The sequence below is a fragment of the Apteryx rowi genome, unplaced genomic scaffold (genome assembly GCF_003343035.1).
Source record: "Apteryx rowi isolate R43461 unplaced genomic scaffold, aptRow1 scaffold_462, whole genome shotgun sequence".
Classification (NCBI taxonomy): domain Eukaryota; kingdom Metazoa; phylum Chordata; class Aves; order Apterygiformes; family Apterygidae; genus Apteryx; species Apteryx rowi.
In genome coordinates, this window is record NW_020450719.1 from 294863 (window position 1) to 312491 (window position 17629).

Consider the following 17629-nt stretch of genomic DNA (forward strand, 5'->3'; position numbering starts at 1 on the left):
ATGTTTTTTCATCATATATTATTATAAATTTTGCTTTAAAGTTATGATTATGAAAATAATCAGATATATCTCTTATTATCTTATCAGAATATTATCATTCATCCAGAAAATTACTACACACCACAGAAGAAAAATATTAGAGAACTTTTCCCATGCTTATAAAATATAGAGACAAAATACATTCAGGATAATCACATGCAATCTCTTAGGCATCTAAGTTTTACAGTTATGTAACATTTCATTCTATCATTTTTTTTCTAAAGTACTACAAGGAAAGCTAATTAAACATCAAAGGTTGTCACAGCAAGCTTATTATTCATTGGAACAGTATGTCTTATTTGCTAAATATGTCTTGACTTGGAAGTCATCCTCAACTGCATTCTTAACTAATTACAGCAACCGCTACACAATACTTATTACTATTATGAATCAGTAAGTTAAATTAGATGCATCAATTATCATAGCCTTTATTTGCCAAGAGACATAATTCCAGCAAAAGCATACTGCACAACTGTATGTTAAAARTACAGTGTTTATTCTGCCCCTAATCATTGTTCCTCTACTGCTACCAAAGAAATAGGAAATGTGCTATTTTAGCAACAAAAGTCTTCCTTGCTATGGGCAGTTTCTGCGCAGCTCAACAATTTTCTCTGCAAACAACACAGCTTTATTGCAAAGAATGCTTTTCGAGTTAAGGTTGCATATAAACTATCCCATAAGGAACCAGAAGGTCATGTTGGCAGTATTACTATTGTATAATACAGTGAAGACAGCACAGCATATTTCTCAAAGACAAGTATATTGTAGCGTGTTTTATATATTTTGTGGGATCGTACACACCCCCACCCACACACCCCTTGTAGTTGTGTATGTATTCTTCGACAAACGTATATGGCTGAATGGACAGTCTTTTTGCTCCAATTGAAATAAATAAATAAATGAGCTGAAAATACATTTTTGGCAGTTTCTAATCAATGTCAACTACTGGCAAAATTATGGCCTGGTAGGTTTGGGGTTCACTTTTCTAAAAGAGCAAAACAACACCAAAAGGTTTTTTTTAATCTGGACATCAAATACATTGATGTGAGCACAGACTATAAATTATATAATTTTGTTCAGACTCTTTCATAATTTGATTGCAGCGATATTAAAGCGAAAGAATCAAAACAGCTGAGTAACCAAAATTTTGTCACATTTAAAATGCTTTATCCAGTAAACTCTTAGGACTTGGTGTCATTTATTAACTTCACTGAGCTAAAAATGTAGCAGTAAACACCAAGTCAAGAAGCAAGAACTTTAATGATCTGGCAACTAGGTAGCAAAATAAATCCTTTAAGAACTATCAAACGAAACTAAAAATAAAATTAGATATAAATTCAAGTTTTAGACTGTGGTCAATTGAGGTCTAGACAAAACCCTATGTTTGTTCACTGCCTAGTCTCCAGTCTGCTCCAAGTTTGAAAAGGTAATTGAACTCAGTCTATAATTACTGGATTAGATACAGATGGGCTCTGTACATTTCAGGGGAGGAAAGAGCTGTTTTGATTCATTTTATGATTGCCTGTAAGGTCAAACTTTTCAAAATGTACTTTCATCTGTTAAATGGTTTCTCAAATTCCCAGGGGGATATCTTCAATAACTGATGTTTTAAGCAATTTGGGTCTATCAGATCCAGTCTTTGAATGTAATAAGCTGTCCATTTTCTAGAATTATAAATGTGCATGTAGGTTAATTGCTACAACTCTTACATATTTTCAAAAATGCACTTTTTTTGAAAACCTGCAAGTTTTACCCAAGTTTATTATACATAAATATTCTTAGAATTGTTTTGTTTTAGGGTGAAGAATATCTTTGAAAGTATGAATAAATAACTCAATTAAATTAGTAATGCCTTTACTCATAATTCTGTCCCATTTGTCAGAAATTTATGAGAATTCTCTCTTAGGACTCAATTCAATAACATATGAATAGTCCCAATGACTTCAGTTCACTTTTAGATTTGTAAAAAAAAAAAAAAAAAAAAAAAGCGAAGCATGCACCTTACTAAAAAGAGGCCTAAAAAAAGAACTTTAGAAGACTACTAGTAGTATCTTTTTGGAGCCTTCATCCTCACAAGATATAATGTGGAACAAACAATGAACATTAAACTTTTACTCTGCTAAGAATTTTTTGTGAAATCTTATCTTCAGTCAAATCAACCATAACTTTGCAACTTATTTCAGGGCAACCAGGACTTCATCCCAAATCTTCCCCTACCTCTTTGAATGTCTGGTTAGTTACAAGCTTAAGTGCTCAGCAAAGATGACCTAGCCCTGCTCTCAGTTCGAGACTCTCCGAGCTACTGTAATAGCAGTGTAAAGCAGAGAGCGTACCATTCAGTCAGAAGGCTCTATAACAGTTCAGCTCATAGCCTCAAAAGATGCAGGAAACTTTTTTTTACTTCCAAACAACTTGCTATGCAGAAGGCTGAATTCAAATAAGAGTATCTTTGTGAAAAGATAAATCTGTGTTTCAGCAATGACAATACCTCACTGGGAATATCCTCAGTCAAACTGCCGTCTTTGTAGGATCAGACACCTATAGAGTTGTACCATGAGAGATTTAGCATTTAAGCACTGGTAACGAGGATCATAACAAATATGTTAATGTAATCCCCCTCCGTCTCCAAGTTTGCTAATGAAAGAGACTTAAGAGCGTGGCCATTCATCTCATATAATTTCACATGATTAGCATTTTGTTTGTCATATTTCAAAGTCTTCCCAGTAAGGGCCAAGTCCTGAAGTCAGGGCCAATTACCACAAAAGCTCTAGCAGCAAGATGCTTCATAAAGTAAAAACAGAGTTATTCATATATCTGCACTGACAGAAAATTTTGCCTATCACCAGAAAACTGTATGGAATTCTCACTACAACTTACAAGCCTCATCGAATAAAGAAAACTTATCTCTATATTTTAAGAACTAATTGATACAAATCAACTTGTTCAAAATAATTCAATCCATAAAATGCCTGCAAAAGAATGATAATGATTTTTTGTAATAATTGCTCTTAGATCAATAACAACCACTCATAGCCAAATCAAAAGTTGGTCCTTGAAGTAAACTAGTGACTCTTGTTAGCACCAAAAACAAGCAGGCAAATTTACTCAAAAGTTAAATTCCATGTAATATTTGTATTATATTCCTTCCTATATCTTTAATGGATGCTTTTACATGTACTTCTTTATAATGGGGAAAATATTCTGGATTACAATTTACATATATTGCATATACTTAACATATAAGGATAGTTTCTTATTTTAAGAGCTATATAAAAAAGGCCACGTTTCATTCATTCATTGTAAGTAAAAAATTTCCTTTAAAAAATTACTTGTTTTATTTTCCCTACTAAAGAAAATTATACTAAGTACTTCAAGTGTATTGTGTGAACCCACAAACCACTCCTAAAACTACTGTAATTTTCCAGGACAGGGACAATAAATTGCCAAATGATGCTAAAGTCACAGTCAGACCACAGCTCCATGTGTTCTGTATGCCATAACACAGAAACATGTATGATATTTATGCTAGGCCACATTTTAGTCAAACTGACTAATTCTTCAAAACTTTTTGCTTTTTTCCTTCCCTTTACATATTGATTATCTCTTAGATGCACTTTCCTGTATTTTCTTTATGTTCCTTTACATATGATGGCTATATGCGCAACACAGAATACAGCATCTGAGTTCTAAGCATTTCCCATCTATACTCCAATGGATTTCAGAGTGAGCTAAAAATCTTAGGAAGTGGAAACAATTTCATTAAGAGAAATAAAGTGTATTTTTACAATAAGCCGGTCTCACTTACTTTACGGCATATCATGGTGTCTTTACGCAAATCAAAAAACATACAACAACAAAAGTAGCTATCCAATACATATGATGAAACTCAGTCGGTATGCAAACTAGGGCAATGAAGGGGTACTATTTAATCACTTAACACCTCACATAGGTTAATGCTTCCTTCGTTCTTTTAAAAATGAATTCCTTTAACCATCTTTACACATCCATACATCCTCTGAAATTTGTGAAGAATAAATCAGAAGAAAAAATTATATAAAAAAGAGGTTGCTTACTTTGCAGTAACTTCAGTAATAGATAACTAGATTAAATGCCCTATTAAATTTAATATGGCTATTTTGTTTTAGCAATACTTCAACACATTGTTTCCCCTAAGTTCATTTATTATTAAAAACAAAGGCAGAATATTCATACATTCACAAAGTCTAAGGTCAGACTGATCAGAGTCACAGGTCACCAGAGCAGTAGTCAGGGATTTGGGAAACCAGTATCCAATTCTTTGCTTTGCTCTGGAGCTGTGTCCCACATGTAAAAAGGAATTCCTCAGCCATCCCTGCGCATTAACTCCTGCATTACTTGTTGAATTGAATACTTTTAGAATATTTGCACGTGACTTAGAGATTTCAAGTGATGGAGAATCTACCAAATCAAGGGTCAATTAAATCATACCACAACAAATTCATACTTTTTTCAGCACTGTGTCTTGTTTTTGCTTTTCTATAAAAATCCATGGACAATCAGAGATTTCCTCTTGTGACCATACCCCCTAGCTAAATAGGATGAGCTTATACTTCTCACCACAAAGAAGATTTTCCAGACTTCAGATCATTTTTGTAGCTCTCCCCTGAAAAAAATTATTATAGTTTTGAAAAAGGTTAGCATCAGAATTAAACGCAATATTCTGTCATTTTGATAGTGCTATACTCTTTTCCTTTACTTGATAATCCCCTCCACATTACGTTAAACTTACATGTTTTAAAAGTATAAGCTTCACTATTTTGATATTGACTCCTATGTGCAATATTTACTATAAGCCAAGGAGGCCAAATTATACTCTATCATACCCATGACAAGAACCAATAAATTCCCTTCTCATACATGCAAAAGTAATATCAGGCCCAAGAATCTTCACATACACATAATAAATCTTTTATATAGTTGAATTAGCTGTGCTTCAGTTTAAGTCTACATAGAGAAATGCTTTCCCTTCAACAACACAACAGAAAATACAGTATCTATCACACTATCCAGCTTAATCAACCCAAAGAAAAAAATACATAACAAAGACAACTGAAGAAAGGAAAGTTTTAAATTAATCAAAAATTTGTAGCTGTTATTTGAAAACGGGTATACAGCTAAGTTCTAAAAGAAGACTATCCCAAGAACACGCACATCTGTTTAATATTACAAGCCAACTGTCACAACATCTTAAGTGAAGTTTTAATTTAATATTTTTTCTTTCTTGATGTTTTACCTTTAATCAATGCCTTGTGAGAGTATCAACTTTCTATAAGAAACTGTTAAATATAAAGAAATGTTATTGTAGCATGTTTATAAAATCATAGTTCGAGAACTTTTTACTTTTTTAAAGGCTGACCACAACTTAATTATCTGCAGGACATTCCAAGCTCACAATCGCAAGCTCCAGTTCCCAAGCAATTTTAAATAATATCTACTGTACAGGACATACGGCACTGCAAATACCACAACATCGTAATGTTTCCAAAAGTCAGCATTAGAGCCTTTAGACATGGTTTTTATTTTCAATAAATATTTGTTTCCCCACTAATCATTAAATGGTTTTCATCACCATTACATGTTTGTCTTTCACATGTCAGTTTGCTATTATGGTTTACTTTTAATGTAAGTGAATTAGTTATGTAAAAGACAGATATAATGTATAACATCCCTTATGTTATACATAAAGTGTCATAAGGCTCAGCAGTATATTCCTCTGCAGCTCACACTGTTTTGTTTCTTCTTCAGGAAAGAGCAAGTGTAAAGGGAAGGAGAGAAAAAAAAAAAAAAAGTAAATGGGAGTTAAGGTAGGGGGAAAAAAATGACATTTGAAAAGAAAGTTTGAATTTCCTTAAAGAAGAGAAATATCAAAAAGCCTGGAAATTCAAAACTGTTTCTACTTTGTAAGACCACCCTCACCACCTGAAAATATGCAAGAGAAATACAAAATCCATGATGCAGTTATGTCCGTATTTTACATGTGCCAAACTGAAACCAGCAGATGATACAATACTACTAGAACTACTCAGGATTATTTCAAAAAGTATGTTTTTCCCAACCAAAACACAAATGTTCTGTAGAACACCTTGATTTTACCAAGTTGCTGACAAACTCCCGTGTCTTCCCATCCCTTTAGTCAGCCCTCTGCTCCTCCGAGGCTGTCCGAGGACTCCCAGCGCCTCGCGGCTGCCTGGCACGTGCTGCCGGGAAGCCAGATTTGCGGGCGCCCCACAGCACGCTTGGTGCTCTGCCGCACAAACCGGCCTCTCTGTTCTAAGCCCCTCCGTTACATGCACAGAAATCCCAAGAAGTCAAGCATTAGATTATTTCTGATTTTCTAAAGTAAGATATCATTCAATCTCTCCTGTACTAAATATCTGAGGACTTAAAATTTTTCAAAGACTTCTCCATAAAAAAAATTAAATGACCATATTCAAATTCTAATTAGAATACTACTCTATATTAGAATTCTAATAATCACATTAGAATTTCATTTTTAGCAAGTCGCAAAACAACACCCCTTCTCTTATTTTCAATCGGAGACCAACATAGCCTTAGACTTTCTGGATTTCCACACAAAACCACTACCAACCTTCCCTGGAAACCCGGTTCTGTGGCATGCAGCCCAGCAAAGTGGGCCGGCTCAGTCAGTTGCCTTCTGTACTACAGAAATGAAAGTCAATGGAGAACCAGTAAGATTATGACCACATCCAAAACAGTTTAAAAGCCAACCAAAAAAGGAAATACCTGGTAGAAAGTGTCAAGCAGGCAATCTATTAATAATGGGAAAGGGAAGATGGGAAGGAAGATGAATTAGATTTAACTGTATCTGTTAAAAAAAAAAAAAAGTACAAGACTATCTGTGAAAATGGAGCAGGTTTAAATCTGAGCAGCTTCAGTATGTCCATATTTCTGTATTGCTCTCACTGCCCTCTGTCAAGGGGAAGGAGGCTGAGTCAGAATGAAAGGACAAGAGGGGACAACAGAAATACCTCAAAGTTGGCATCTGACAGCCATAAAGTGTCATTGCTGGCAGACAAAAGGCTTTGCCACACCACCCTGAAGCCGGGAAACCTACGTTTTCAATAAAGTATCCACAATTTAAAATTCTATGCAATTATATTAAACTGTAATATTTTAGACATTAAAGAACATTTTCCCAAAATTGTTGCCAACAATTCCTATCCCCAATTTTCACCCTTTAATTGCTTTAACTGCTGAAGCTATCATTCCAGGCTTTAATACTCTCCAGCCTGAAGAATATTTTCAAGCATAATGGTCTGAAGTTTCCAAGGCAGAGCATACAATTACCTGACCTTTTATTGAAAATTTATATCCTTTCATCTATGGCAAAGCACCTAAAACATTAATCCACTCATTATCAAAAATCACTAGGAAGCAGCTCAGCATTACAGCAGTAACTGATCAGGATGACTGAAACCAGTCCAGACCAGCACCAAAAAGACAACAGCCTCAGTACTACTCGTTGAAAGCAACGACTTGTTACCAATTTGTGTGTGCAGTCTCAAACTGTTTAAGCTTTGAAACACCCGAGATTAAGAGGGCTTAAACATCTTTTCTGCTGATGACAAAAGTATAACCATAGCTAGTATCCTAAATTACAGTATCTCCCCGTTTTGTTAATATTTTAATGCATCACAGAGTTCAAAAAAAGTTAACCTCTGTGATGGCTCAGAAATTGTTAGCTAACTGTCATAGAGGGGAAAACTCTAGTCCAAGTCTGGATTTGGCAGATACGAACAGAATTAGTATTCTTCAAACATCCTAAATAAAAAGAACATTCCCCTCTACTTAACGTAACAAGCAGGATACACTATGCACACAGAAAATGACAACTGCAGTACGTTAGGAAAAGTCACAGTAAGTTCTTCTGCGTGCTACTATCCACCAAATTTGTCCCATTTAAAAGAAGAGAAGGAGGAGGGGAATGAGAATCTTAAAATTACTAGCTTTCAGGGAAATGCGCCTTAGTTTCCTTAGTTTTGTCCTCCTTGCTAGTATATGGAAAAATAAATCCCAACAGTTACTTCTCTAAGGAACCACACTGATATTCTTTTGGGTCTGCTTAAATTTAAATTTACTTCTGTCCCAAAAATGAGATCATAGTTAAAAAAGTACATAAAGGTTGGGGGTTGACTACAGGTTGGGGGTTGACCTGCTGGAAAGCAGCTCTGCCRAGAAGGACCTGGGAGTGCTGGTGGACACCAAGTTAAGCATGAGGCAGCAATGTGCCCTTGTGGCCAAGAAGGCCAATGGTATCCTGGGGTGCATCAGGAAGAGTGTTGCCAGCAGGTCGAGGGAGGCGATTCTCCCCCTCTACTCAGCCCTGCTGAGGCCACATCTGGAGTACTGCGTCCAGTTCTGGGCTCCCCAGTACAAGAGGGATGTGGCACTACTGGAGCAAGTCCAGCGAAGGGCTACAAAGATGATTAGGGGACTGGAGCATCTCTCTTATGAGGAAAGGCTGAGAGAGCTGGGCCTGTTTAGCTTGGAGAAGAGAAGGCTGAGAGGAGATCTTATCAACGTGTACAAGTATCTGAAGGGAGGGTGTCGAGAGGATGGGACCAGACTCTTTTCAGTGGTGCAGAGCAACAGGACACGAGGCAATGGGCACAAACTGAAACACAGACAGTTCCATCTGAACATGAGGAAAWACTTTTTCACTGTGAGGGTGACAGAGCACTGGAACAGGTTGCCCAGAGAGGTTGTGGAGTCTCCTTCTCTGGAGATATTCARAASMYGCCTRGAYRSRRTCCTGKGCAAYGTGCTSTAGGTGACCCTGCTTGAGCAGGGGGGTTAGACTAGATGATCTCCAGAGGTCCCTTCCAACCTCAACCATTCTGTGATTCTGTGATTCTGTAAATAAAGAGCCCAAGACTTCCAGCAATATTCGTTTATCTCAAAATAACAAGCTCTTCTTGTTCTACAAACTTTGCTAAAGAAATCAGGGAAGCAGTAAAAAGCATAACTGCATCAATTAAATTCACTAACCTAAGAGTAATAAGTTTCATTCTTGCTCTTCTTCCATTTCCCTTCCTGCTTTCTATCCTATTTTAGATGTATTCCATCATCCTCTACATTTTTTCCTTTTTTTTCCCCACTCTTCTTTTTACATCCATATTTCTATCCTCATGTGTTAAATTGTTTCTTTCTCAACCTATTTTATTTTCTTCACACTCAGCCTGCTCACTTTCTGTTGTCTTTGTCATCATTCTTCTGTATCGTTTCAGCCTTTCAGATCCCCAAGAACCTGCCACCCTGCCCCTAACTCTCCTTTTCCTTCTTCAGATGCCATGCAAGTGGAACCGATGTTTGAGAAAAGAAGGAGGCCACATATGACAAACTTCAGATTTCTTCTACTTCCATATGCACTACAAACTTCTATTAAGCTTATCCTTACTTGCAACAAGATGTGAAATCAGCAGCTCACAGGAGGCGTCAACAGACAACTACAGGCTGGAAAGAGTTTATACCAGCTCCAAGTAGTAACAGTTCCTCCAGCAACTGCATGTCAGGAAAGAACTGCCTCAGCCACCCAGGCCCCGCGAGGGGGTGAGGGAGGACGAAGGCAGCAGAGCTCTTGCCTCCAAATACAAACCGCAGCCTCAGAATACTTTTGGACTCCTCAGCACTGCATGAGTTCCAGCCAGTCAAAATAACAAAAATAATGCGCAACTAAGGAAAACTGTCTCCCAAGCTAGCTTTCAATCCCGTCGTTCAATCTGTATTCTGAAAATAATTCCCATGGAGTTAAGAATTTACTTAAAACAAACAACCAGGGTGGGGGGTGGGGGGGAGAGCTGAATTTGTACAGACATTTCAGAAGTTCCCAGAACTTTGGTGGGTTCATTACTCCTTCTCCAAGGCCAGCCTATATCCTCACCGCTGTTACTGATGTCAGTTTTGCTAAAAACAGAAGCATCACATGGGGAACATTAGTGACTTGATATTTAATCCCATAGCATTAAACAAGGTCAGCTTTCCATTCCTCTCCAAAAACTGTAAAAAAACAACAAAAAAAAAACCCAACAACAACAACAAAAAAACCTCTGCGATTTCCTTACTCTGTCTTTTATGTTTCTCCTCTCCTAATTAAAATTATCAACTTATTTGCCTTCCATATCTCCAGCTAAATTTCTTCTCTAAGAATAATGAAGGAAATGAGAGGTAAAAAACAATAGATGTTCATAACACAAAACTAACATTAACCACGATTTGCAAGGGGAGAGAGATAAATCTGAAATATTAGAAAACACTACACCATATCTACCCATTTGAAAAAAAATACAATTCAGAATAACACACCCTACTCACAAAATGGGGGAGGAAACGTGTGTGTGCTTTTGTATGAAGTACAAAAGGCAGCACCATCAGTGAACTTGGAGAAAAAAGTGACTGTTCATAATTGTATGAGGGGGGAAATCAGAATTAGGTCTAATGATCTCAGCTATGGCCCAAGTGTATTAGAACTTACCTCTCATTAAAAGTTAAGAAGTGAACTGAAAAATCACTGGCTGTCCAAAATTTGGCATAGTCATTAATTTCTAATAAAGACTATGATTGGCTATACCAAGAGCACTATATGTCTTATGGGAGTTATTCTTATGTAATCATTAGAGTCAAAAATACCATATAAACTAACATTAGTAAATCAGTTTAGAATTATTTAATCTGCTTGAGTACCAAAAAATATTAAAAAAAAATTAAAGCACACCTTTTTAAGCATTTTTGGTCATTTCCCTCATAGCACTGGTTAGTATCATCCATTCAATCACAACAGAAGTAATGCACTGCATGAACATACAGTCTTTGACTTACAGGCTGTGTTTTGCCATGTACTTTAAAGTTATTACTTTCAGAAATGGAAGTTTTCAGGACTGGACCCCATTCAGATCTAGTCTAGATCTGGCAAATACATGTCCCATCCTATAACCAGCTCACTTTAATAACATTTTGATTTTTAACTGACACTTCCAACTGAAAAAAACACTGCAGAAGTTAAGTGGAAGTTGATAGTGTTTTCTGATAAATACTGATGTGTTATTAAACATGCCTACATAATCAAAAAATTCTGAGCAATTACATGCAGGCAACTAATACTGAAATTTTGATTCCCCTGGCAAGAGAACATAATAGTTCTGAGTTTCACTTGGCAATCTCCTTCTCAAACGTAAATTGAAATTAAATATTGATGTAGCTGGGGTTGACTACAAACATTTATCTGTGTTATTTGCTGTTTCAGGCTAGCTGACACCAGTTTTTCCTCCTCTGTTTTTAGTATTTCAGATATTTCTTGGCCTTTTAAAAAACTTAGATGTAATTTGATATATTCTGCAACCACCAACCTGAAACTGACTCAGAACAGACGGTGTAATAATTAATTTCATATTCCAATAAAATGTTTAATACTTAGCATAAGTATTTTCATATACCTTTTACTATTAGAACAGTATCCAAGCACTAACTACCCCTCACCATGACCCTGCGATATGAAACGGATGGTGTTATTATCTGCATCAACAGACTGGGTAGCTGAGGCGGAACATCGAAGCTACCTGCTTACCATTGAAGCTACTATATCCCCAAAGTTAGGCAGTGGAAGAGCCTCTGGACTTCCCAATTTGCAAGCCAACTCTTCTTTCTTATGATACTAAAATGGTATTAAGCATGAGGAATTCTTTGTTTGAAATTTAGCTCTAATTAGCTAATGTTTTCCAAACTTTTGATTGATAAACCTCTAGAAATTTTTCAGTGAAAGCGCAGACTTGTGTTTTTCTATTTGTGCCTTGCACTGGATGCTGATTATATATTCTAACCAAGTACATTACATAATTACTGTGTCTAAATTTTTTGTTCTTGGTTTCTCTTCAAATAATTCAAGATAGTCCGAAAGGGATCAGAAAGAACATATGTTTAAAGCCATTCACTTTTCATCGTGCTATGTCAATAATCATGACATGCTATTCAAGGTGGTCCAATATTTTCAGTTTGGGGGATCAGTTACTAGTTTGGGGATTCCCCATAGTTTTCTAGGCTGTATTAATGCAGTGACAGTGGTAAATACTTAGCCACTGCAAATACCATATACAGGACATCAGACCTACCTCCTCCTCCAACAACGATACTGTAAATACCAGACTGCAAAACATACATGTTTGCAACCAGAGACCAAACTCAGTGCTCTATCTCTTCTAATAGAAAGGCTTCTAATAGCAATGCTATTTTGAATTATCCTTTGGGCTGAATTCAAACAATGAGACACCAGCTGGACTTCTGTAGACATACATAAAAAGGCTGTTTTACTCAATGCAAGTTAAAAAAAAGCCACCACTACAACAGGACAATCGCAAACTATTTGTAGCCACAGCAATATACTATGAAAGTCAGGTGGCCTTATAATTAAAATCTTTGTTCAAAATTCATATTCAATGTCATTTGCTGCAGCTTTCACAAGAACTAGGAGGCAAGCCCTATGTGGGTTTTTTCCCTCCTCATTAAATATTTGTACAGAGCAGCCAAACATATTCTTGATGTGAATATTGGCCTATCGTACCAATTTTTTTTTTTTAATCAGTTAATCATCCTATAGAATCCATACACAGAAGTTATATGAATAGCAGATGTTGTAGCCTTATGAATCTGGCATCCTTATGTGTTCAACAGCTTCAAACATACATATTTGATCATTCTGAAATTTTGCATTTAAAGGCCCAGAAACATTTAACCTTTCAAATTTTCCATTCTCATGGATATATTTTCAGATATGTCTGGTATTACTTTTGAAGAATTTATGCTCTAGCACATCATTTTTTTAAGCTTTTCATAAAACCTTCAGCAAGAAGTACTTGCTTAATCTCCCTAGCCAAACAAAAAGCTTCATTCATAGTTGTAAACAAGCCTATCATGAAATTCTGTTTGACCATTAATTTGTCTTTATTTATGTTAATAGGCTGTATTAGCCCTTACTCCATTTCTGTAACACATAGAGGTCAGCCGTGTTAAATTAAGAACTATTAAATGTTATCATTCTTTCGATATTTTCAAAGAAGCATATTTGACAGATGATCTTCCTAACAGCTCATACTTGCCATAAAAAGCAACAGGAAAGGCTTAAATAATATGTTTTCCTAAGATTGTGTCCTATGACACAATTTCAAGTCCCAAACATTTCCAAAACTGACAATCTTTTAAAACACCCAAAACAGCAGGTTTAAGACTATGGTAAAGCAGTAAACAAGTGTCATGTAAAGTAGGCCTATGTTCCATCTGAACTGCCTGTATTTGTTACTGAACACTTAATTCAAGCCCAATCATTTTAAGTACTTTTGCTCTAATCCTTACAGCTCTTCAATCACTTAGCAAAAAACTCAGTTTTATCTCAAATCTGATACCATACCAGGTAACCATGTAAAAGTGTGATGAGAAACAAACTTTAGTGTCCTCACATAATACATTTTAAATAACTGTGCCACAGTAGAAGTCTGGTGACAAAAGGACATCTGCTGCTTTTGTGTTAGTTAACCAAAAAGTACTAATACATACATAATAAATTCTAAGAGTCTTCTACAAATTACAAATATTGGAAAGTCCATCACATTTATCATAGCTTTCTTGCAGGGAATCCCACAGCAGCCAATTGTTACCATGGTCCTAGTCAGTATCTAAACGGCGAATAGGAGAGATGCCAAAAAAGATACCTCACACGTACAGCTTTATTCATCTTTCATTACACACTAGACAGCCCAATGCTTGATGGATACAGTTGATGGATGAAAAAACAGTGATGGGTTAATGCTGGGGGCAAAGAAAAATCCTTTGAAAGTTGGTGGCCATAGCACAGTCTTTTTTGATTTAGAAGAGCACCATATGCAAACTGGTCAGTTTTGTCATAGCTTAATAGCAGCCTCTGCAACTAACATTTTACACTGTCTCTAGATAACTTCGTAACATCCTTGTGATGCCAAGATGGTCTCAAACATATAAACTTTTGTTAATACCCCCACAGACTGCAGCAAGGCAGTATATCTGAGCAAAAAAACATCAAGCTTTTCAAACCACAAACTAGTTCAGAATATCGAAGTATTTCTGTGAGTAACACAGAATACCAAAAGCATGTAAGATGTACAGCCTCCCCAGCTGTACACAGGTTTTCTACACAACACTGATTCAAGTCAAAGCTCTTATGTTCCACATTCTTCATGCCTACCTCAATTCGTGTGTGTGTGTGTGTGTGTGTGTGTGTGTACACACACTTTAAGCCTGACAACATAAAACAGGACGTTAACTGTATTTCCCAGGTGCAGTGAAACTTTACCCAGTGGGCTTCTGTCTTTATGGTAAACACAGAGTCATCTTAAGCAAGATGCAAAACTGAGAAACAAAATTCCACAGAAAATAAGAAACTGTTACAACTTTGCTGGCTTCTGCTTCAATATGCCTTTTTAAACACCAATTAGAACCTGAGCCTATGAAGAAAAAAAACCACCAGAAAGCAAAGTAAACATTCCCCCAATCCTCAGGTCCTACCAAAACCCACACTCTTTGGGGGAAAACAAGGAGAAAGAAAATCTGCTATATATGCCAGAGATGGTTACATCACTTCTGACAGGTGCTCAAGTATATTAATAATGAGACACAAAACCTTCAGGGAATGGGCTAACTGAAAAACCCTGATCTTCTAGCCGGGTGGCTGCTTTCAGCAGGGCTGTGCACTCTGCGAGCCGTGCCACCTTAGCTACGCTGTGTCCATTTGGACCAGAGCCGGCTGGTGTGCTTGCAGCTTGCAGCATAAGCAGAGCAAGCACAGGTCTCTCTGCTAACAGCTATGCAAAACTCTACCCAGAATAAAACATAAAAAGAGTATGTCTGTGCATAGACCTTGCATAAATATTTCAACATTTCCATACTTGAGTGTCAAATGGAGATCTTCAACTATTACTCAACCAAATATGGCATAATAAAAGTTCTGACCATGTATAAATTATTCAGAATCTCTCTTGTTACTCTGTATGGATTCTGACCATCATCTTTAGTTAAAATAACAGTTTGATATGTTCTTCAGATTAAAAAAAAAAAAGTAACTGTATGTAGGCAGAGAAGGATTCGTTCGATTTTTTGGTGCTTTTAAAAATAGAAACATATTAAAGAATTAATGTGCATATCAAAGATTACACTTGCAAGTTAAATTGCTTTAGTCTTGGCAGAAGCAGCTAAATGTTTAACAGCAAGGCTATAACAAAGTATTTGAAAGAGGCTTTCACACATACATAATCAAGTTAAACTGTATTTTGCTGCAGAAAGCAAACAAAATTGTCATTAATTTAACTACAAATCCTTTAACTGTAGTTTATATGGTTTGTTTCCCCATTAGAATCAGACCTTAGAGAAGGCCTAAAAAACTGTTACAAATCCTTCTCTGGTCTGGCAGAGATGGCTCCACCATCACAAATACAGCTGAACTACAGGAGCAGAGATAGACCAGGCCCAGTCTATTTCACTCACTCCTACTTGCTCATCAGTGTGTTAATAAAAATCATGTTCAAACGTGCTCAGCAAGACTTTTAGCCTTGTCTTTTTCTCCATGTCACTGTTTATGCGCGTACCATGAGTTAAACCCATTCTCCTCTTCCCCTCAAAAAGAGGGTTCAACTTATCCACTGTGGCATTAACTGTTTACTTCACCCTAACAAGTTGCTGTAATTAATTTTAGCCACATCTTTGTCCTTTCTATTGCCTGGGCAGTGCTCCTCAGAAACTAGGAAAGGATGAGGAGCTTAGATAAGAGAAGACTGGGACCAACAGGTAATAATAGACGTAAGTAGGGGGAAAAGAAGGAATAAGGTAGGAGGAAAAGCATACACATACAGCACATCATCACAGCACAGGACTATGGCTGGGCAATGAGGAGAGGATGAAGGTGAGGCTAGGCCTGCGGCGGAACAGAACTTGAGAAAGACAACCAAAACTGGGAGGCAGCAAGGTCAAGGGAGCATTGGTGGTAGGAAAGGAAGACAGAGAAAAGAGTAGGAGTGAGGAAGAAGAAGTGGGCGTGGGTTCAGTCTGAGGCTATAATTTATTTCGAATACAGACTACTTCTGTGATCAGAAACCTAGAAATACAGAGATGGGCTGAAGCTAATGGAACTGAGAATGAGGAACCAAAGTGCAGCCACAGACAGCACTGGAGGCAATGGGGCAGAAAGTTAAAGCTTTGGAGGAAATGAATAGAAGTTCGTGGCTGTAAGAGTATCTAGAATGGAACCTAAAAATCTCAAGTTTCTCACTTCCTCTGCCTCAGCAAATAACTGTGAAACACTTTGGCAAAGTATCTGGACACCATTCAGTGCTAAACCCTTACAGGATAACAACCCGCTCCCAGTATTAGCCCCAGTGCTGGAGTTCTGAATAGTAGATTTAAAAGTTGCAACCGTGTTGATGATGCAGATAAATGCCAATACGATACCATGTGATAGAATTTCAATCCTTTTTTAAAATTCTAGGAATTCACACACGCACACAAATTGTGTTAAAAAATTAGAAAGGTTGCCCTGTTCTAGTGCAAGACTGAAGGAGTCTGTTCACTCTAAGGCTGCAGAATTTGGAACACCTTTAGCTAAAAATCAGCAGATGCCAGAAGAAGAAGAAGAAGAAAAAAAAAAGTAAATCTCACGTTCAAAAATCTTGAATGTAGTTTTATGGACTGGTCTTATCCCTGTAGATAGATCCTTATCACAGAATTCACAATCAATACTAAGCAAGCTACTTGAATCAACTTTTAATAGGGGATTAATAATTATGTGTTCATTTAACATATAACCAATTTGACACCCTTGCTTAAGCCTCAAAGCAATCACCAAACTACTTAAAATGAAATGTTAAGTGTTATAAAACATATTAGTTTAAGTACTTTTTTCTGAAATTGGAAAAGTACGATTAAGACCGAAATTTAACACTAATTTCTGTCCTTGGAAACTAAACTATTCAGAACTCAGAAAGTGTCAGAAACAAGATTACCTGCATAGTGCTGGTGTAGTCCTGAACTTGCATGTGCATCATGCTGTGCTTTTGACACCATCATATGTTATTTTCTGTAAGACTCTCCTCAGGCAGCGCACTGAGCAGCCTGTTAGTTTTTCAAAGAATGGTCCAGAGCCTTAATAAAGGTGCATTATTCAAACCCTGCTGCGATGTCAAACTTCTCCCCTACCGTTTACTCAGTATAGAAGAAAATAATCTGCAACAAATTTACAGCACTACTGTGGATTAAGGATATTATCATTCCCGGTCAGCTTTAGCTCTGGAACTCCTTAACTCCTCAGCGCTTGGCTTTCCAACTCCTGAAGTGTTCTGAGAAGCTTTTCGCGCACAGCGTATAGAGAAATGGCCCTGCACAGCCATACTGTGCAACAGGAAGAAAACCTGCAGACCGCACATACATGAGCGCGCACCGAGCACGGGAGCGGCCTCCCGCGGCCGCCGGCCCGGGCACCTGCCGGCTGAACGTACGCGCCGGCGGCGCCCCCGGAGCAGCCCCC

The 17629-nt window shown here is 37.1% G+C and overlaps 1 protein-coding gene across 4 annotated transcripts in view; it reads right to left on the reverse strand.

Annotated features, from left to right (window-relative positions):
• STX18 (syntaxin 18) overlaps nt 1–17629 on the reverse strand; it is a 73456-nt gene that overhangs the window by 55456 nt on the left and 371 nt on the right. Inside the window, exon 1 of one of the 4 annotated variants that reach the window (XM_026077789.1) lies at nt 17109–17204. The exons of the other annotated variants lie outside the window; for them this stretch is intronic. Within the exon in view, the coding sequence (XP_025933574.1) occupies nt 17109–17150 (42 nt within the window). The 5' untranslated portion in view covers nt 17151–17204. Of the gene's footprint in view, nt 1–17108; nt 17205–17629 lie in introns of those variants that run through there. 4 annotated transcript variants of the gene reach the window in all.